Below are 19,114 nucleotides of genomic sequence, written 5' to 3' on the forward strand. Positions count from 1 at the left end.
ATATAACTTACCTAAAGGGATATATACCGGAACTACATGCAGGCGTAACGTAGGGCAATAGGGGGGGTGGGGTGGAATCCAGCAGTCTGACGAACGCGGATTAAAGAGGGGAGGGATATGAGGGGGACCATCATGAGGCTAGTAAGTCTAAAAACTCCTTCCATCTTGATCTTAATTAAAAGTTGGTTACAATGTCTCAGAGCCACTGAGATACTTAGTCTTATGTATTCTAGTTACTGTAAATTCCCTTGCCAAAGTCACCCGGCTGGCTTATTGAACTCCATGGAGCACCTTTCTTCGTGCGAATTCCACAGTGTTATGTGGTAGAATTTTGTTTTATTGAATGCCAACGCCCTGACTCGAGAGCTCATAGTGAATACTGCCAATACTAAAATTTCTAAAGATGGCCAAGTAGTCACGAATATAGAGTTAGGCAATTGGCTTCATTCGGTACCCTTCCTCACGGAATGTGCCTCTCCCCGCGACTTATGCCTCTCCCTACGAAATGCGCCTCTTTCCCATGAAATGGAATTGCTAGGCGATTCTGCTACAACCCGTCACGGAGTATGCGTTTAGAAATGTATACTTTCACCCCCTCCATTGAGAATGCCATTAGTGTCCTGCAGAAGCTCCTGCGTGATCTGATCGAGGCATCCTGCACTGGCGGCCAAGAAGCCGAGGTACGGTCGTGACGGGTCCAATACCTTGCTCTGGTATTCGGGATGAAACTGGACGCCGACATACCAGGGGTGGTCTTTCAGTTCAACAATTTCCATGCGGTTTCCCGTGTCGTCCTTGCCGATGAAATCGAGACCAGCTTGCTCCAACCGTTCCACATGGTCCGGGTTCACTTCATAGCGATGTCGGTGGCGCTCTTCGATCACATCTGCATATCCATACAATGCCCGCAGCTTGCTCCGTTCGCTTCCAGGCTGAAAGTGCGTTGGCCGTGATCCCTTAGATGGCGCTAGTTAGTAACTATGACTTTAAGACTCCTTGGGGGTTGCATACAAGCCTCATCGTTCCCCCTTTCTCTGTTCTGCTGCCCTCCGGCATGAAAATTATAACCGAGTCTTTAGAGTGGCTTTTGAACTCCTCTGACGTAGCATTCTTGTTACCACAGAGATTCCGCGCTGCTTCAATAACAGCGACTTGCATGCCGAGACATATTCCCAGCATCGGAACTTGGTTTGTTCGGGTCCAATTTGCTGCTTTGATCATTCCTTCAACACCTCGCTCTCCGAAACCTCCTGGAATAACGACACCATTCGCACTGTGAACCACACTCCAGGCCTTGTCATGCTTAGTAGGATCACTCTCCTGTGTAGAGTCTTCCAGGTGTTCAGCGTCAACAAAATTGATACGGAGAGCCTTGTTGCACCGCATTGCCGAGTGCTCTAATGACTTGACGACTGAAAGGTAAGCATCATGAGTTTCGACATACTTGCCAACTATGGCAATATCAACTTGATCCAGATGCTGTTTGGGGAGAACGGTTTTGTTCCACAACTGCCATAGCTCTGCGCCCTTTTCGACTCGAGCCGGGGAGATCGCTAGTTTATCAAGTTGCAAGGCCCCCGTAAATAGATTGAGTAGGCCCTGCTGTTCAAGAAGGAGCGGCACTTCATAGACGGTCTTCATGTCTCGTACAGTAAGCACTTGCTCAACCTCTCGATGACAACTGCGGGCAATTTTCTGGATCGTATCTGTGGCAAGTGGACGTTCGCAACGACACGCAATCTGCCTCTTGTCAGCTGGTACCCTAATATAGAATTTGGGTACTAACAAAGTCTGGGATGAGGCCCCTAAAACAAGTCTAATCAGCGATCATATATCTGAGATATTTCAAGGGGGTGACTTGTTTCAGTGGCAGAACTCGAAACTATAAATTCGTGGGAACGACAGGGGGAAAAGGGTTAAGTAACACAGGGGGAGAAACTCACGCTTGAAGTGCGCCACGAATCGAGTGTTGAGTCGGCTTACTTTTCTCCTCTCCGTGTATCCTGCCATCAATAGAAGTCAGTAATCACCCGTCAAGGGAGGGTTCGGAAAATTGCTAGTTTAGAGAAGACTATTCTTGCTCTTGATCAGGGCCTTGAAGGATAGATAGGACTTACACTGGCACGTAAGACACATGGATATTGACGAAGTTTCCTTTGCCCGCCCTCTGCCGAAACTGATTTAATGCCTCAACGAAGGGCATACTCTCGATATCGCCGACAGTACCACCCTAACAGACGGTAAGTCTCAAACAGAAGAATGGGAGGAGATATCCAAGCAAGTTGCCTGCCCTTTTTGGCTTGTGGACACATACCAGTTCGACTTAGAGAAGAATCTGTCAGCAAAGGGCTTTTCTTGCGATATTCAGGCACAAGACATACTAATACACACATCCGGTTCCTCTCCTGAGTCATCTGCTGGGACCTTGGCAACGCGTTCGATGCTATTCTGGATTGCATCGGTAATGTGAGGGACGACCTGTACGGTTTTGCCCAGGTACGTGCCTTATTGATATAATTAGTACCTCTACTAGTGGCGACCACTTAACACCTTAAGACATGTGGTGGGTAAGTACCTTTCCTTTCCTCCGATAGCACGTGGCTAGCAGAAGTCCATATTAGCAAAGATGCTACCTTGGAGAGTGAGCTGAAAAACATACTTGTAGATCTTTCCAGTTGTGATGTTGCTCTGGGAATGTATATGTTAATAGGCCGGCATAAGCTGTTGGGTCTATTGAAAAGAAAGAACTGACCTCCTTTGTGAGATTAAGGCTCAGGTACCTTACGTAGTAGAGTTAGTCCGCATCCGGAAGATAGTAACACAAAGTGATATACCTTTCATAGTTTCCAAGATCAAGATCACTCTCGCCCCCATCTATGAGGGTGTTAGCAACGTGGGTGTTTAGATGGAGTGAAGCGAATTACCTTTGAGAACGAAGCATTCCCCATGTTCCTTGGGGCTCATAGTACCTGCGAGGTTAGCTTCGGTCTCCTTCCTATGAGAAAACCAGCCAAACCTGCGTCGATATTGAGATACGGGTCGATCTTGATCGCAGTGACCTTTAAACCCAAAGTTTTTAGGAGCAGGCCAGACGAGGAGGCTGAAAGCACGCAGGCCGTTAGTGAGGATATAACGAGGCTCGACATTCTTGGCGGGCAGTACCTATAATCCCCTTGCCAATTCCGGAGATCACACCTAGCTTAATGTTAATGCCAAAAATTTGAGAAATAAATGACAGCATACATACCTCCTGATACTAGGACGTACTTCATCTTGGCGGTTGGGTAGGAGAGGTTGAGCAAAAATCGATATAGATGATGTTTTTGTTCCTTGACCGATAGATAAAGATATCCCGCTAAGGAAAAAAAATTCCGGATTGCCCTTACATAAGATCTCGTGATATGAAAGTCACATGACTTGTGCAAAAATAAAAATTTACTCCGTGGCGTTAAGCGAGCTAACTAAGGCTTGGCGAATACCCCCCTATTCCGTTTCGCTTACAACAACTCGCCTGAAGTCACCAAGGGCATTAATTTTGCGCCGACCCTGATGGGCCGTGATGTATATGGCGCACTATGATTCACTTAACTCCAAACTCGGGAACTTCCTGGAGGTGGGTCTTAGAATACGGTCAAGGTTCCCGGCACAAGTATGATGATTTCGAGTTCTCTCTGTGGGACGTCAACGCACGTGACTATCGATGAGAATACAATTGCGACTGCGCAGCTGGACGTTGTGATTGTAAACCCGGACGATTAGGAAGATTAGACTGAGATTGGAAACGATTTGACTGGAGTGTCTGCGGTCTGTGGTCCCAATTGAAATACATCTTACTTGGTAGTTGTTGTTGTTGTGGGACAGGTCGATAGATATCAAACTAGTTTGACTTGGCCGCGGTGAGTTGCTTAATGAAATCAGTCATCCGTGTTGTGCCAGTAGGAGCGAGTAGAGTGACGCGAAGTTGGGCGTCGAGATGCTGGTAAGCAGTCAGGATTTGCGCGTGTTCAGATAGTGCAGTGCTAGCATTCGCGCCTGGACAATGATATCTTGGACGAAATCTTCTAGATCTTCTAGATCTTTGCGGGAACGGACATTACGGATGGCCATCAAAGGCAGAGCAAGAACAGATTTTCCAGAAGTACGACGCCCAATCCATCAGATATCAGTGGCCCTTAGTTATCGTTTCCACCCTCAGACCACCGAAAGACATGCCTCTCACCATTGCCGGCGCGACAGCATGCTTCGTTTCCCCGGACACTCTTCAAAGCCGGATGGAGCCCCTTGCTACTATCTGGAAACGCGAACTTAGACATTTGAAACAATTCTGATCTAGATTACTATTATCGCCCCATATAATCGACGAGACTTATTCAAGATGATCGCCAATGGTTGCTAAACGAGGATTTACGGAGCATCCCTAACCCACTGGGAGCTCCCGTCGGATTACCTGCCACTGCTGGTGCCGCTCAGAATAGCGAGAAGATGAAGATGACGAAGAGTATGCTTCAGTTTACACACTACGAGTTTTCAATCTTCGACAGACTCGCAGGACCTGTTTTCTATCAGCGGTTTGCAATTGGATAACATTTTGAGTAGGGATCGAGCTCTTACCAAAGAGGTAATCGAGGTCATGAAAATAATAGAGGCTTAGTGCGCGATTTGTATTCGACGTTCCGAAGAGCACCTCTACTAGAAGCGATCTGCCCCGGAAAGTACATGAAGAATGTCCTAAACGACTTGAGTCAACTAATTAGTTGATAAGCTTGCCGAATGTCCTGTACTTTACTCACATTAGCGGAGTGATTTACTACAGTATCAGCAGCGTATTAACTTGCCGATGACTTAGTACTTGTCAGACACTCGCCAGCGGCCCCACCAATGACAAACAGCCTCGCACCATTCATTGTAGAGAATGGCTTTGGAGCAATACTCTTGTTCTGGACTTCAAGCTGAAGCTGAGGTATATCTCATCTCCACGCTTGACTAATCTCTTGACCACGTAGCTACGCTAGATGTTAACCACCAGCAATTAAATTTCCCAAATTAATACTTCACGGTGATCCTAGATTCCTAGAAATATGACGATATAGTGTAGTCTTGGAAAAGGCATCGAAGCGTTGAGGGCCGGCAATTGAAAACAGGTCAACATCATCCCGGAGACCCGGCCATCTGCCAGCATCAGCCTTGTCGGCAGCGAACAGGTAACCGTACACCGATGAAAGCACAACTGTAGGAGTTCTGGTAGTGGAGCGCCACTCTGTGTGCTCCCATAATCGATGTAGCGCTTTAATGGCAATTTTTTGCATGATCGTCGCCTGGGCTTCTCTAGTACCGCCATTCACTGTGAATGAGCTTGCTTGCTGCCATTCAGAGATTGATCGTTCCAAAACAGCAGCGAAAAAAAATGCATAATTGAATTTGAACGAAGGTGCCGCACTGCCTGATTTGATTAGGATAGTGTCCAGGTCAGGGACGTTATATTTGGGAATTAGGATATCAGACCCGTCGGTGATATTTATCCAACAGTTCAAGTTGTATATGGACCAACCTAAAGACCAGCAATGCTTGTTAAGCTCAATGAGGTACCGTAAGTGACTAGGTCCATATTGTGGTGGTGCGACGATAAAGGCCATATCAGCCATGAAGATCACACGCCGTAATCTCTCAGTGGACGAGAAACTGGAACGAATTGGTCTTCCTTGGTAATTCAAGGCGAAGAGCAACACAAAGCATAGAGACGCTCTAGGAATTTTGTGGTTCCAAATTGAATGCATACCGAGTGGGAGTCCTAAACCTGTAAGGGTATCACTTTGTAAAGTGTGTCCATAAATAGCCTCGAGAGCAACGACCAAATGGCAAAACAGAGCTTCGAGACGGAGATTAGCATCGAATGGACTATTAAAGGCGCCACCATCAGGGGTCAAAATAGGACTTGTGATATCAGATCGGCTTTCTGAAGTTGGCGTGCGAACTGTATGCTCTGCGTCATTTTCTAAGCCGTGCAAAACGAGAGTGATGGCGTCAATGGCAAAGTCGGAGAATTCTCCGAAATCCAGCATAAGCCTTCCGATCTCGTGTACGAACGGCTCCATAATGATGAGTACCGAATCTTGATCTGTCGGCACAGCCTTGTCGTTGTAATATAGGCCTTCGATCAACTCGTTTCGACGGACGAAATGGAGAGCTTCCAGAGGATATAGACTGTCAAGAAACTCCAGCTCATCCCATATGCCATTACTGTCAGTATATGCATCAAGAATCCAAGGTGCTATCCCGGCCACTGCGGCAGTGATTTCCACCAGCTCACCATCATTATTCAAGAGACATTTAGAGCTGCAAGCTCGCTGAAAAAGTTGTGTATCAAGGTTGGTCCGATCTAGAAAACAGAGTACGTGATATAGTCGGGCGGAAGTTTTAGGGACTTGCTCCATGGATAGCTTCCAAGCAGCGAACACAGAATGTGGATATGATTGCGAGGCTGCCTTTCCTAGGACCTTTCGGAGAAGTTTGTCGTGCTCTTTTCTGAAGAATCTACCATACTGGCCTAAGTCCCCTACAACTTTGATATAATTCCCAGCAAGGTCAATTGCAAGGGCAAGATGGTCCATTTGGGCGACAATTTCTCCTGCTTGTTCCAGTTGGTTCTGAGTGGGTCGATTAATGCGGGCTAAATGTAAGAGCAAATCTCTTGCAGAGTCTGGCGGAAGTCCTTCGATTTGCATGACTCGATCGCTTCCAAATAAATCTGCCGCTTCTTGTCGTCTCGAGCTGACGATGATGCTTCCAGATACATCAGTAGGGAAATACCGGCCTAGAGACCGGAGGATACTCAGCTCGTCGGCGTTGTCAAAAAGAAGGAGCCATGGACTTATTCTCATTCGTAGCCATCTCTTGAAAGCATTGACATTGTCGAGTGCATCCAACCTAATGAGCCCGGTTTCTCCTTCTCGTGGTTGGACTCTAGCTGCGGTACCCAAGGAGAGCAATCGTGCTATGTTCTGAAAGCTTTCCGAGAGTGTTAACTCCGATCTGCAGTCAATCCAAAACATGGCTCCGAATTGATCTCGATAGTCCTTCGTATATTGGAGCATTAGTTGCGTCTTTCCAACACCACCGAGACCTGTCAACGCAACGACGCTTGGCTGCTGTCGTCTGTTATCATTTGTCGTCAACAATAGTCGACGCAGCTTTTTCTCGTCTTCCTTTCTCGGCACGAAATAATGCACAGGCTGAAGACCAAGAAATTCATGGTGAAACACTTTGGACTCGTTGTGAAGCTTTTGGGAACCATACAGCCTACAAGCTTTAGCATTTTGCTGACATCTATCGCTGCGCTGAGCTTACATCGGTGTTGATTCCTGAAGAATCGTAACGCAATCCTTAAGCTCCTCTCTCCGATCATCCAAATATGCATTCGCGACGCCGAAAATCAAATTCATCTGCTTCCACTCTTCTACCCCAAGGCCTTGTAACCCCTGCTCTACTTCGAAACGGAAGTATCGATCGTGTAGCGGCTGGCTCTCTGACGCGAATGACCTTTTGAACTGTTGAGCTGTGGCATTCGCATCGGTGGCAATGCTTGCGCAGGCTTTTGCAACCGAGATGAGAGTTTTCCCTAAAACTTTCGTTTGGCCAACGCCTGTGCCAACACTGACTACGCAGGCAATTTTTTGACCAGGAAACTCCACATTCAATTCATCCATCAACTGGAGAATTGGATTATTATTCAATAATGCACCATCTCGTAGTGTAGCACCGTTACTAAGCGTCACCGGGTCGAATAAACTTGGAGCAGCGGAGGTCGCGCTGCCAGCTTCCCAGATACTACAACCAAGGGCAGGCTCTTTCATGGAGCTATAACTTCGGAGACGAAGCGGTTTGCTGTTATCCATGGTAACGCACACGAAACTGCGCGAAAAGTTATAATTAACAAAAGGAAGCTTCCAAGAATGCATGGAATTAAGAACAGCATAGCGGGAATTTCAATAGGCAGCGTTCCACGTCCCCAAACATAAGAAAGTGCTCAAATGGATGAAAATACTTACACTTTGCACCGTTGGGTTGGATTAACGAGTAGCGGAACGTCTCCTGCATTTCCCTTCGCCTTGGGTGTCTTATTACCTCCATCCTCTAGCGGGCTATTATTCTCTACAACCTTCTTAATCTCCGCCTCAAGCTTCTCAGCGGAAAATGGAGCGGAGCCAGCCAGCCTATGAAGAAAGCTGCCACCGAACACCACCCTTTTTCGTGGAGTGAAGACTTTGGACGAGAGATCTTTGTATACCTTGATACACGACTGAACGTCCATCTCCTGATTGACATCACATGTTAGAAATGAGAGGTAATAAGCCAGATCGCAACGATTAATCCTTACCAACCTCCCAAGCATCAACGCAAGCAACCTAATCGCATTGAGTAATCTTGCCTCAAGCACCCAGACTCACAGCCTCGCGAACTTACCCCCCGGTACTAGTCCCAGCTATCACATCAAACACCTCGCAGGGCTTCACTCGTTTTTTTGGATCGTCGGTCGGTCGAAGTTGATACATGATGCGCTCAAGTATATAGAGAGTAGAGAGACCCCTTATCCCGCCTCCATCTACATTTGGGGATTCGTGTGTCAGCATCGTGTACAGAGCCTCGTCTACGGGCGCGGTAGATTGCAGGACGTGATACGTACCGAGAGAGAGAACTCGAAGGCCATTCTGCGGGTTATCCATTGCTCTTTGGCATCAACAGACAGAAGAGAAAAACGTTGAGAACGAGCAGAGGTGAAGAATCCTGAGATGAGGCTGAGCCTAGCACCGTCATTTTCGCATAGTCTTCCTCTTCCACTGTGGTTGGGCTGAGAGGTACGGCTGGCGTCCCAACGACAATGCATATTCTTGATGCGCTTATTAATGCTCGAATGAGACATTTCTCAGCCTGATTCTATCTGCAGCGACATTGCTAGCTCAACTCGTTTTGCGCCAATCATGTGCAATGTTCCACGAGCGCCAAAGATCGCAGCAGAAAAATCCAGTAAAATCAAGTACCTCGTCGCGATAACGTTTCAGCATGTAGAAGCAAGCTATGACTTTCATAACAATGGCAGTGCTAACTGGGGAATAACTGATTCTATAAACGGCAAAACTGATTGCTTGATTGATTCATACCGTTCCAGCAGTCCGAAGGAACTGGTGTACCGGAATGGCCTACCTTCGGCGCCAGTTGCAGTAAACGTCGTTCACTTCATCCCACGAATGCGACCAACAACCTCCTCTGCTAAACGGTCTGGAAGCTTGAAGCTTTTCGGGTAGTGGAGGTAATCGCGAGGTGAACGAGGTGAAACGAGGGTGAACAAAGCGGCGGTGGGTCACGTGCGCGGTAGCTTGGCAAAGGCAGTTCCGGATTGATGCAAATAACAAGTAATAATGCGTACTATGATCACGAAATTCGTGGGGCCGTCGAAAGTTCATACTAAATTGCCTTGCAAGTTGCAACTAACCAACTAACCAACATGACACAACAGGACCGGCTTCTGATCCGCGATAGTGCTGTTCTCCTTGATATTATTAGCGGGTCGATATTTGGCCCGAGGGTTGCGCTACTCCCACTAGCGTGGATATTTTCGCCTGGAAAGCTTGTCTCTGACAGAGCGGCCAGGCACCGGTTATCGGGGCCGTTGATCGATCTTAGGATCAGGGATACTTCGTAACTATGGAAATACAAAGTATGCCTGTCGCAACGTTATTATTCTAGGGCGAAGTGTTCGTCTCCTGGTGAGTCTTTCGGTACTATTATTATTACAGAACGAGGAAACCGTTTTTCTGCACGGAGCCTTGTTGTTGTTGCAAAGCGGCCACCCGAGCTGTCGGAACACTTATTCCGACCAATGACCGTACAGCACTCGTAAGACATGTGTGATTCGCGACTTTGCAGGATCTCCAAGGAATCGTGCGTTGGAAGCTGGGATGCTGCACACGAGGCAGCGATTGACGTTATTTCTTAATCTCGAGACTGTGTGTGGCTAAGATTACCAGCAGGCTTTTCAGCTTTTCCAGCTTTTCCAGCTTTTCCAGCTTTTCCAGCTTTTCCAGCTTTTCCAGCTTTTTCTTCATCTTGTCGCCGCCAATGCGCCACCCGCCGAAAATACCACCCTGAAGCAAATACAGCAAGTTCAATAAACACGGCACTTCCGGGGCTCTGGAGGCAGTTTCAGGCTTTCAGCGGCCCCTGAGTCCTGAGCCCTGAGCCCTGAGCACTGCGTCCTGTCGCCCGGGAAGTCCCTGCCAAGCTCGACGTTTAGCCGTAATTTGGCCCATGCCAGGAAACCGCCCAAAGCAGAAGCGAGCCTAGTGAGTACTCCGTAGTGAAGACGTGAACTGCGAACGCGCGCAATAATGGCCGAACGAACTGGCTGCCGTCTGCCGGGTGGTTTGAAGAAAGAATGAGATAATGCGGGGTATATCCAGTCAGATTCTTATGGCTTCAAGCTGAGATGCTCATGGTGCATACCATCGGATATTATATGGTGGAGGTGCCAGTAAGATCATAGATGGGATGAGAGGAGTTTATTTTAGCCCAACGACCTCCTGGATCAAGCCTTCGCCTCAGCCCTGCCGGTGCTCATTTCCCCTCGAGCCTGGGCTACGAAGCGCTCGTCGAATGGCAGCATGCCGTTCGTGTTGGCTCCAGGCTCTGGCTGTCGCCTGCGCCTCGCTCTGGGGCGTCGCGCTTTAAAGTGTAGGGGCTGCCCCCCCATTCCCTCTTCTGCTGCTCCTCTCTCTCATCCCACACCAAAACTCTTCCACTCTTTTAGTATATAGCTCTTGTATCTTTGATACTGTCCACTCTTTAAAACCCCCTCGCACCACCAAGAAGTATATCTGCAAAAATGCGTTTCTCAGCTACCATCGTCGCGCTTGCGGCTCTCGCCTCGTCTGTTGTCGCCCAGACTGCCGGCTTCGATGTCATGACCTCGCCCACCCAAGACCAAGAGATCCCCGCTGGATCCTCGTTCGACATCGTCTGGACCCCCGGATCTGTCGAGGGAACCATCTCAATTACTCTGATGCAAGGAGAGGCCCCAAAGCTCCTCCTTCTAGGAGAGACCGTCGCATGTTTGTCTCCCACTTTACTGCAACGAGAACAAAATGACTCGGCCATATACTAACACGCGAAATAGCTGGAATCAAGAACAGCCTTGGTAAATTCAAGTGGACCGTCCCATCTACCTCCGCCTTCAAGACATACGGCTTCCAGCTCACCCTCGACTCCGACCCAACCACATTCCAGCGCTCGTTCCCATTCCACATCACCGGGGGATCTTCCTCTTCCTCTTCTGCCAACGACACCTCAACTGCTGCTCCTACCAAGAACTCCACTAGCAGCACTGCCAGCGCCACCTCCACCTCCTCGTCCTCCAAGAAGTCCAGCTCGACTGCGCACGCGACTAGCACCGCCAACTCAACCAGCTCCTCTTCCGCCGCCCCAACCGCCGGCCCATCCTCCAACCTCACCTCCACCCTGACTACCGTATCAGCCCCCAAGACTGGAAGCCCAACTGGTGGCAGCCCCTCCTCCACCGGATCCAACGCCCCCGTGACCAGCAAGAGCGCCGCTGCCGGCAACGCCATCTCCGGCGGTCTTGCTATGGTCGGTGGATTGGTCATCGCTTTCGCTTTGTAAATGGCGATAGCGTTGATAGATGGTGTGTCAATATGAGCGTGTAATTAGATGTCTTTTTGTCTGAGTATCTATGTACGCGATGGAGAGTTCTGCATGATAGCTCCTTACATAATGCCATGTTCAGGTCAGGCGTTTTGCGACTTTGGGTCGATAATGTGTGAATAGCTAGATGCTTGTAGAAAATCTGTCACGACAGATATTTGATCTTCCACCTATCACTGCATGCAATGTTTTTGTGCTTCAACGTGCTGATGTATTGTATGTCGCCCTGTTTCCCTCTGTAAATGCAATTTTGGCGTCACACATTCCTCAAGATAACAGTGCGTCATACATGCTCCGTTTCCTGTCTCAGCATCATTTAGACGCCAATTCTCTTAACGAACTGTGGAGCTCAACATACCTTACCTACCTATATAACCCCACAACTCCCCACCTTTCCAAATTCCTCATCTCACCGCAAACCTCAACTCAGTCCGCCAATTACCGCCTTCCAGCTCCAAGAAATCTCAATTCTAATTTCAAAAACTGGGCAGCCATATTCTTTCTACCTCTCATTTCCCAATTATATAAATGTTGAAGAACAGGATAAGGGGGCGCTTTTATGAACTAGCCAGCCGGCTTATGAACGCTATGTCAGCGAACCATGCCAGCCAACTCGAAAATTATACTACCAATTTACATCACATTTATGACGCAGATTTCCCCGTGATTCTGCTTGAATTTCTAGTTTCTGATTTGTTTCATTTCGTTTCGTTTCGCATTAGCCACCTCCTTTGCTTACCTCTCTTGCGGCCGATTAGACTTCAGACCATCCATCAAGAGGAGAAATATCTGCAGGAGAAGAGACATGTTGGTGTTTCAGACCTAATTCGGGGGATCCGATGCTTCAACGGGATATGATAGGTGAAATTTGCCTGCCTAATGAAGTAATATGGTTCATATCTTGTGTGGGGGCCGTTGAGCGCGGACCTAGGCGGTACAGGTACGCTGCTGATTTGCACAAATTGCTTGGAACCAACAAAATGATGCACGTCTCTAGGCCACAGGGCGATCTGCCTGCGACCATGTGAAGGTTAGTTACTGCGGTATTTGTATGTGCAGGTGCCAATGGTGTTAAGTATGGCGGGCACTCGATATTTCACTTCGTCTTTTCCCTTGGTTTTCAACTTCATTGTACCTCAAGATAATCATCATGGAAACTGCAACGCAAGCCCCAGTGGCCGATAATCCGATCCAGACACCAGTTTCGGGTCAGTCCTCAGCAGGAACACTTCCCCGCCGCGCAAAACAGAGTCGTGAATCTAAAAGTCGGACCCAGAGCACACCGGAGCAATCGTCCTCAACGACAACACCTGAAAAGGCCCCAGTATCAGAGCCTATCACGTTGTTGGCCGATGATCCATTTAATAGCAAGGAAAGCAAGCTTCTTTTCGATGCTATCGACGAACTAAGAGAATGCCGTGTTGGCCAAGAGCTCGATCTCCCTCAGGTATACGATCAACATATGCTCATTGAAATCCAGACATCTAACCCTCGAATAGCTTGTTATCGTAGGACAGCAATCAGCCGGCAAGTCGTCCTTGCTTCAAAGCTTGACTGACATCCCTTTCCCTGTTGGCGGCGGCGGCCTGTGTACTCGATTTGCGACACGAATTATCTCGAGACGAACAGAGCCGGGTACGTCGGACGATGTACAAATATCCATTAAGCCAGGAGATATAGATCCATTTGGTTACCAAGGAGATGAAACCAATTCGGGTAATTTCAGCTTTTCCATTCCGACTATGACGACTATAACGACCGAAATTTTCGAGGATGTTGTAAAGAAAGTGAGTTAAAATGGACCTTCCATGTAAGAACCGAACCATCTAATCAGAATGCAGGCTACCAAACACATGGGAATTCTTGCAGGAGAGGGACCGAATAGGAAGAATTTCTCTAGTAATGTCCTAGAGATTGAGTTGTCGGGACCTAATCGATCACACTTTGGCATACTCGATGTCCCTGGGGTGTTCGACGCAATACTGGACGAAAAAACGATCACCGAAGAAGAAATGGCTGGAGTCAGGGCAATGGTTACTTCATATATGCGGAAACCAGAAAACATTATCATGTGAGAGTCACACCATACCAGTGCTTATCCTATGCTAATAATGGCACCTAATCCTCAGCTGTGTTGCACCCGCAAATGAAGATCTCTCAAATCAAACGATAGCGAACCTAATCAGATTGGAAAAAATCAATCCCTCACGTGTAATCGGAGTATTTACCAAATGCGACAGAGCAGATAGTGAGAGTGCCGAGGAGGTTAGCTATCAACTATTCTCAAACATTTGTGAATGCAACACTAATGGCCTGACTTAGACTGTTCAAGTTGCGAAGGGAATTAAGGGCTTGAAACTCGACAACGGTTGGTTTGTTGTCCAAAATCGTAGCAAGGATGGCCCGACTTCTGGTATCGACCGGGAGGACACAGAGAGGACAACTCTCAGCAAACATCCTTGGGTCGAAATTCCCCATCAACGCCGAGGTACTGCAATGCTCAAGAAGTTCCTGGCCAGCATTCTTTGCCGTCGAATCCGAGAAGCTTTTCCTGGGTTGCGTATAAAGATTATGGCGTTGCTGGCTGCAGAGAAGCAGACATTGGCACGACTGGGAAATCCCCGACCTGAACTTTATGATCAAAGAAAATATCTCAATGAGATAGTTGTGAGGTACCACGATCTAGCTCATCAAGCGTTGAAGTCCCCCGAAGAGCTTCCTTCAGATACTATGAAGCTACGAGGAATGGTACGCCAAGCAGCCAAAACCTTCGCTACAGAAATGAGGATAAACGGAAACTTGTACGAGTTTCTAGAGATCGGGGACAGTAGAAATGCGCTCGAACAACCCTTGAAATCCTCACAAAACTCCCTTGTAAGTTACCTTTCTTGCAGCTTCCACACTGTGTCCCTCGTAAAGCATATCTCAGCTTTAGCTAATTATTTAAAGCCAAGTATTGCGGCCAATAAGAAACGGAGCATATATCATGAGATTCGAGCCCAAATTGGAAAAAATCAGGGGGAAGAGCTGGAAGGACTATCAAACCCCGCAATATTAAAGCCTTTGTTCCGAAAACAAACAGAAAAGTGGCAGGAATTAGCCCAAAATCACCTCAGATCAATAATATCAATGAGCCAGGACGTTGCGTCGATGATTCTTGATCAGGTTTGCGCAGAATTGGGAGTACCAAGTCACACAGCAAATGACCTCGGAGATATTATTTCCGGATTCAAGGATGACGCAGAACAACGGGCCACCCTGGAGCTACATACTTTCTGTCACGAGATAACCACGTTTCCCTTACAGACGAGCAATCCGTTATATCTCGAAAAGGTTACCAAGGCGCAACATTTGCGATTTCAGGGCGCACTGGAGCGGTACCGTACCACCAATCCAGTGGAGAAATTCATAACAACGCTTCTTAATGACAATAACCCCCAATATCTTCCAACAATTCCGCAACATTATAAGTCTTGGGTAATTGTGGATGTGAATAACCTTGATGAGTTATTCAAGCAAATGCATCCACGCGGTGTACAGAACACTGAGAACGAAATACATGATTTGTTGAAGGCATATTACGAGGTAGCTTACTCCACTTCACCCTACACGCATCCGTTTTACACCTACTAACAGTCTACCAGATAGCACTAGAGGATTTCTTGTCGCACATCACAGGCCGTATCGTCGAGCCTTTTCTACAAGATAAGCATGGACCTGTCCTCGGTCTCTCCTCTGATTATATCTCTGGGTTTTCCGAGGAGAGGATTGAGATGCTAGGAGGCGAAGATAGGGCAGTGATTGAGGAGCGGAAAGCGGCCGAAAAGCAAATCAAGAAACTCGAAGACGCTATGAGGATTGCTGACCAGACATGGAGGCGGACGAAGGAGCTTGAGAAATGAGTAAGCCCATGTGTTATAACCAACACTGTACAACAGTAATTCATAGCCTATGCCAATTCAACATTGTATACGCCCAGGTGCCTAATAGATCAACTATCATCCATACCAGAACAACACCGCGTTTAATTTGAACTTAAGATGTTTAGTATACGTGAACTCTTACCTTGGAAAAGGTAGATGAAAATAGACTCCAACGTGTCCATACTTCAAAATGGTTTTAGTCATATTGCAAACTCTACTACCCTACTGTTCAGTGGCGTTGATGGTCGAGTGGTTTGCCATATACTGATGTGTCCTTCATAGCTAGGTGGCTATGCTAGAGGGTCTTCTTAACCTCCTGTTGTATAGAATCTAAGATCTTACAAAACCAGTCTAAGTTTTGTTGCATGTCGCACATTTTCTAAATGTCACAACTTCTCAATTCTTTCTTCCTATAAAGTTTTGTTGCATGTCGCACTTTTGCCAGTGTCGCACTTTTATTCGACATCTCAACTGTCGCCTTAGGAGCAACTTAAGCCACTCCCTATTAAAGTTTTGTTGCACATCGCACTTTTATCCAACATCTCAAATATGGCCTTAAAGGTGAGTTAGGCAAGCTCCTCCAAACAAGTCTGCCGAGTGCTCGTTGTAGATCATGAGATATTCTATGGGCATACCAACGTCCTGCTCGAATGCTGGAAGTAGGATCTTTGTAACGTTGGTAGGGTGCGATTGCGCAACAACAGTACAGATGACTTTGGTAGTACTTTGTGATGCAGCTGTGGCACTACCGCTTCCCACTCCTAGTTTTGTACTTTCATAATAGTGATTTAGGTAGGTACAAACTAAGCCCGCTGGTAAAAGAAAAGCTAAACCCTTCCAACCATCCGGCATACTCCCCTAAATAACAAAACCAAGGGGGAAAGCTACAATGGTCTTAGATTTGGAAACCCTCCTGGGCTGGCAAGTAACTCAACTAAGCACCTTCGCTCAAAATCGTCATCAGAAAACCATAATATGACTCTTAACTACGCGTTCAAAAAGCAACCCGCTTGCTCAAACATTCCCGCTAGAGTAAAAATTCACATACTGACAACAATATCAAACAATGAACAATAGCGCTGCGGTGGCATGTGAGTAATTTACAGACACCCGACCCTATATCTCCATGAAAGACATACACGTCCGAAAAAAGTCCCATTCAGTCTCCCCCGAAAACCAAGTGCATCTATAATAAATACCCATCAATCAATAATAAGGTGCGTTATACCGCCGCGGCCTCTCAATATAATGAGGCACATCCTCATTCATCGCGGGCCCGGAGCCAACAGGTCTCTCCATAGCGGGCAAATCATCCTTGATATCCTCCTCCCTGCGCTCAACCATCTCCCTCATGATACACATAGCGAGCCGGGGGTTATCTTCGAAAAACATACTAGTCTCCTGGGGGAAGTTCTTCCATAGACGCGCCTGCAGGAACCCTACGCGTGCGAAGACTTTTCGGGAAAGGGGGTCGAGTGCCGAGATCCCGTCGTGGAGCGTCTTGCAGGAATATAGAATCGCGGGCTGTGCAGCATCGAGGCCTGCGATCTCGAAGTTGTTGATTATGTAGGCGGCGATGCTGGTTTTGAAATCGGACAGGAGGTAGCGGTCGGCGCATACGTAGACGTCGATGCTGAGCGTATAAGCTAAACACCACGTTCGTAGATCCTCGGGGGACATTCGCTCGGGCTCCTCCTCCTCCTCCGGTAGGATATTATCCGCATTGTTACCGTTTCCAGATCCTCGGCGACGGATCCTCTCGCGCTCACGTGGGGCGCGAGGGTGGATATACCGTCCGTCGAGTATGACGGGATGAGGGGGTGGACGGTGACGAGGCCCGTTCCAGTGCGGTGGGCGAGGATCGGGCAAGGCGCGGGCGCCGCAGCTCCAGCAGGGAGGCCCGATGGTCTCAGTGGTACAGGCTGCGCAATTGCATTCAGGACGGTGGCGGTTGGGCTGTTTGCGTTGACGTTGTTCCCAGGCTCGATCTAGTCGGCGCCGGCGTTGATTTCTTCGGCGGCTTCTGGTGCTGAAGGGGAATTGTTAGCTTGATCTTTGATTTGTATATGCCATATAATGGGGGTTTGCGATAAATGTAAGGAGAGTATAATCGGAGTCTAGTTTGGTGTATTACACCTTTTCCATGACTCGTGAACCCACCCGTAGGGCTGAACAGTAGGACAAGGTGTGACCTAGAACCATAGCTCCATTTCCCGTCCCCCAGAGTAAACAAATACTCCTATAAAACAGAAATCAAACATACCTGTCGTCGCTCGCACTCCCCACACTATCACTAACATCTGCATCCTCTTCCCCTCGCGCAGTATTCGCATTCCCCTCTCCACTCCCCTCCTTCCCCTTCCCCTTATCCTCATCCTTAACCAGCACCCTGGCAACAGGCTTAATCGGGACAAACTTCTCCTCATAAAGCCATGCTACCAAAAACCCGAATATCGAAGGATCTTCCTCTGGGAGATCGATAGCCTGATCCTCAGCCTCACGGAAGGTGCCGTCCAGCGCTCTGCGGAAGTACTCTGATTTGCGCAGGATGGAGAGGTGGACGGGGAAGGTTTCTGCGTGAGGTCCTACGCGGACGGGGATTATGGGGCTTTGATAGCGGCTAGGAAATATATGGGTTAGTTTATGGACTTTATACATTGGCTTTTGCTGGGAGGAGGAGGGGATTGATAAGGAGCTTATGATGTCGGCGCAAGCGCCCTGTTATCGTGGGATTTCGAATGCGCCGGCGGAGAAGGGAAAACCTACCCGTCGCAAGTAGAAAGCCAAAGATCCTTCTCAGGGTCAGAAGTATCCTTTGCCTTAACCTCCTCCTCTACGAAATCGAGCACGACGACATCAGGCGTTGTCGTACTCGGCGCTCTCATCGCGGCGTCCAAGGACGTCTCCCCGCGATCAGCCGGCCGGTTTCGTCCATTCGTTCTCGCCATTTGCCTTGGCGCCGATGTAGTATAGCTTGTCTTGCTTGTCGCAAAGTTTCCCGTGTTTTAGAAATAAAGAATGTAGGTGTAAGGTGTGTAGGATATTGCGCAAAGGAGAATAAGTAAGAGAAAGAGAAAGTGATGAGAGGGTCTTGGAGCCTCGATCAGGCTACCGCCGTGTAGTGCTGGGCTCTGGGCTGTGTTGTGCTGTGCGACCGCACCTGCTCAGCACCTCTTTTACTCATCGGCTGTTGGAACCTGTATGGGACGAAGCGCTTGCCTTCAAGGTCGCAGTCGTGGAGTGCATAAGCTGGATGTACTGTACCTACAGTGACCTACAGTAGTATTGCGGGCGCGGGTTGGGGAAAGCGGCGGCGAATCGATAACGATACTGCATCTCCGCTATCCTTGCTGAGACACACAGGAATGGGGGACACAGAATGATGTGATTGACGCCGTGTGGAATTGGATGCGCCATCCGCGAAAAATCTCGTGCATTGCAGCGTGGGTGAATGCAATGATGGGCTGCAGATTATTTGC

The 19,114-nt window shown here is 48.1% G+C and overlaps 5 protein-coding genes across 5 annotated transcripts; 2 read left to right on the forward strand and 3 right to left on the reverse strand.

Moving 5' to 3' along the window:
- Positions 1-572: 572 nt before the first annotated feature.
- On the reverse strand, positions 573-3,272 carry BP5553_06082 (CTP synthase; the record flags this gene model as incomplete). Its single annotated transcript, XM_032014705.1, has 14 exons — positions 573-956; positions 1,012-1,740; positions 1,787-1,805; positions 1,944-2,003; positions 2,118-2,230; positions 2,392-2,504; positions 2,576-2,601; positions 2,660-2,688; positions 2,753-2,780; positions 2,835-2,874; positions 2,925-2,969; positions 3,017-3,100; positions 3,163-3,195; positions 3,248-3,272. The coding sequence occupies 14 exons, from the start codon at positions 3,270-3,272 to the stop codon at positions 573-575; spliced, it is 1,728 nt and encodes a 575-aa protein (XP_031869386.1).
- A 1,779-nt stretch (positions 3,273-5,051) lies between these two features.
- On the reverse strand, positions 5,052-8,720 carry BP5553_06083 (uncharacterized protein; the record flags this gene model as incomplete). The annotated part of the gene is made up of 5 exons (XM_032014706.1): positions 5,052-7,296; positions 7,345-7,908; positions 8,046-8,311; positions 8,375-8,402; positions 8,461-8,720. The coding sequence occupies 5 exons, from the start codon at positions 8,718-8,720 to the stop codon at positions 5,052-5,054; spliced, it is 3,363 nt and encodes a 1,120-aa protein (XP_031869387.1).
- Positions 8,721-10,876: 2,156 nt separating this feature from the next.
- On the forward strand, positions 10,877-11,670 carry BP5553_06084 (uncharacterized protein; the record flags this gene model as incomplete). The annotated part of the gene is made up of 2 exons (XM_032014707.1): positions 10,877-11,102; positions 11,168-11,670. The coding sequence occupies 2 exons, from the start codon at positions 10,877-10,879 to the stop codon at positions 11,668-11,670; spliced, it is 729 nt and encodes a 242-aa protein (XP_031869388.1).
- A 1,192-nt stretch (positions 11,671-12,862) lies between these two features.
- BP5553_06085 (Uncharacterized protein) lies at positions 12,863-15,614 on the forward strand (the record flags this gene model as incomplete). Its single annotated transcript, XM_032014708.1, has 7 exons — positions 12,863-13,159; positions 13,212-13,499; positions 13,554-13,783; positions 13,842-13,977; positions 14,035-14,586; positions 14,662-15,297; positions 15,357-15,614. The coding sequence occupies 7 exons, from the start codon at positions 12,863-12,865 to the stop codon at positions 15,612-15,614; spliced, it is 2,397 nt and encodes a 798-aa protein (XP_031869389.1).
- Positions 15,615-16,841: 1,227 nt separating this feature from the next.
- On the reverse strand, positions 16,842-18,583 carry BP5553_06086 (Uncharacterized protein; the record flags this gene model as incomplete). The annotated part of the gene is made up of 3 exons (XM_032014709.1): positions 16,842-17,664; positions 17,899-18,255; positions 18,402-18,583. The coding sequence occupies 3 exons, from the start codon at positions 18,581-18,583 to the stop codon at positions 16,842-16,844; spliced, it is 1,362 nt and encodes a 453-aa protein (XP_031869390.1).
- Between the last annotated feature and the right edge of the window lie 531 nt (positions 18,584-19,114).

Source organism: Venustampulla echinocandica (genome assembly GCF_003357145.1).
Source record: "Venustampulla echinocandica strain BP 5553 chromosome Unknown scaffold_3, whole genome shotgun sequence".
Taxonomy (NCBI): domain Eukaryota; kingdom Fungi; phylum Ascomycota; class Leotiomycetes; order Helotiales; family Pleuroascaceae; genus Venustampulla; species Venustampulla echinocandica.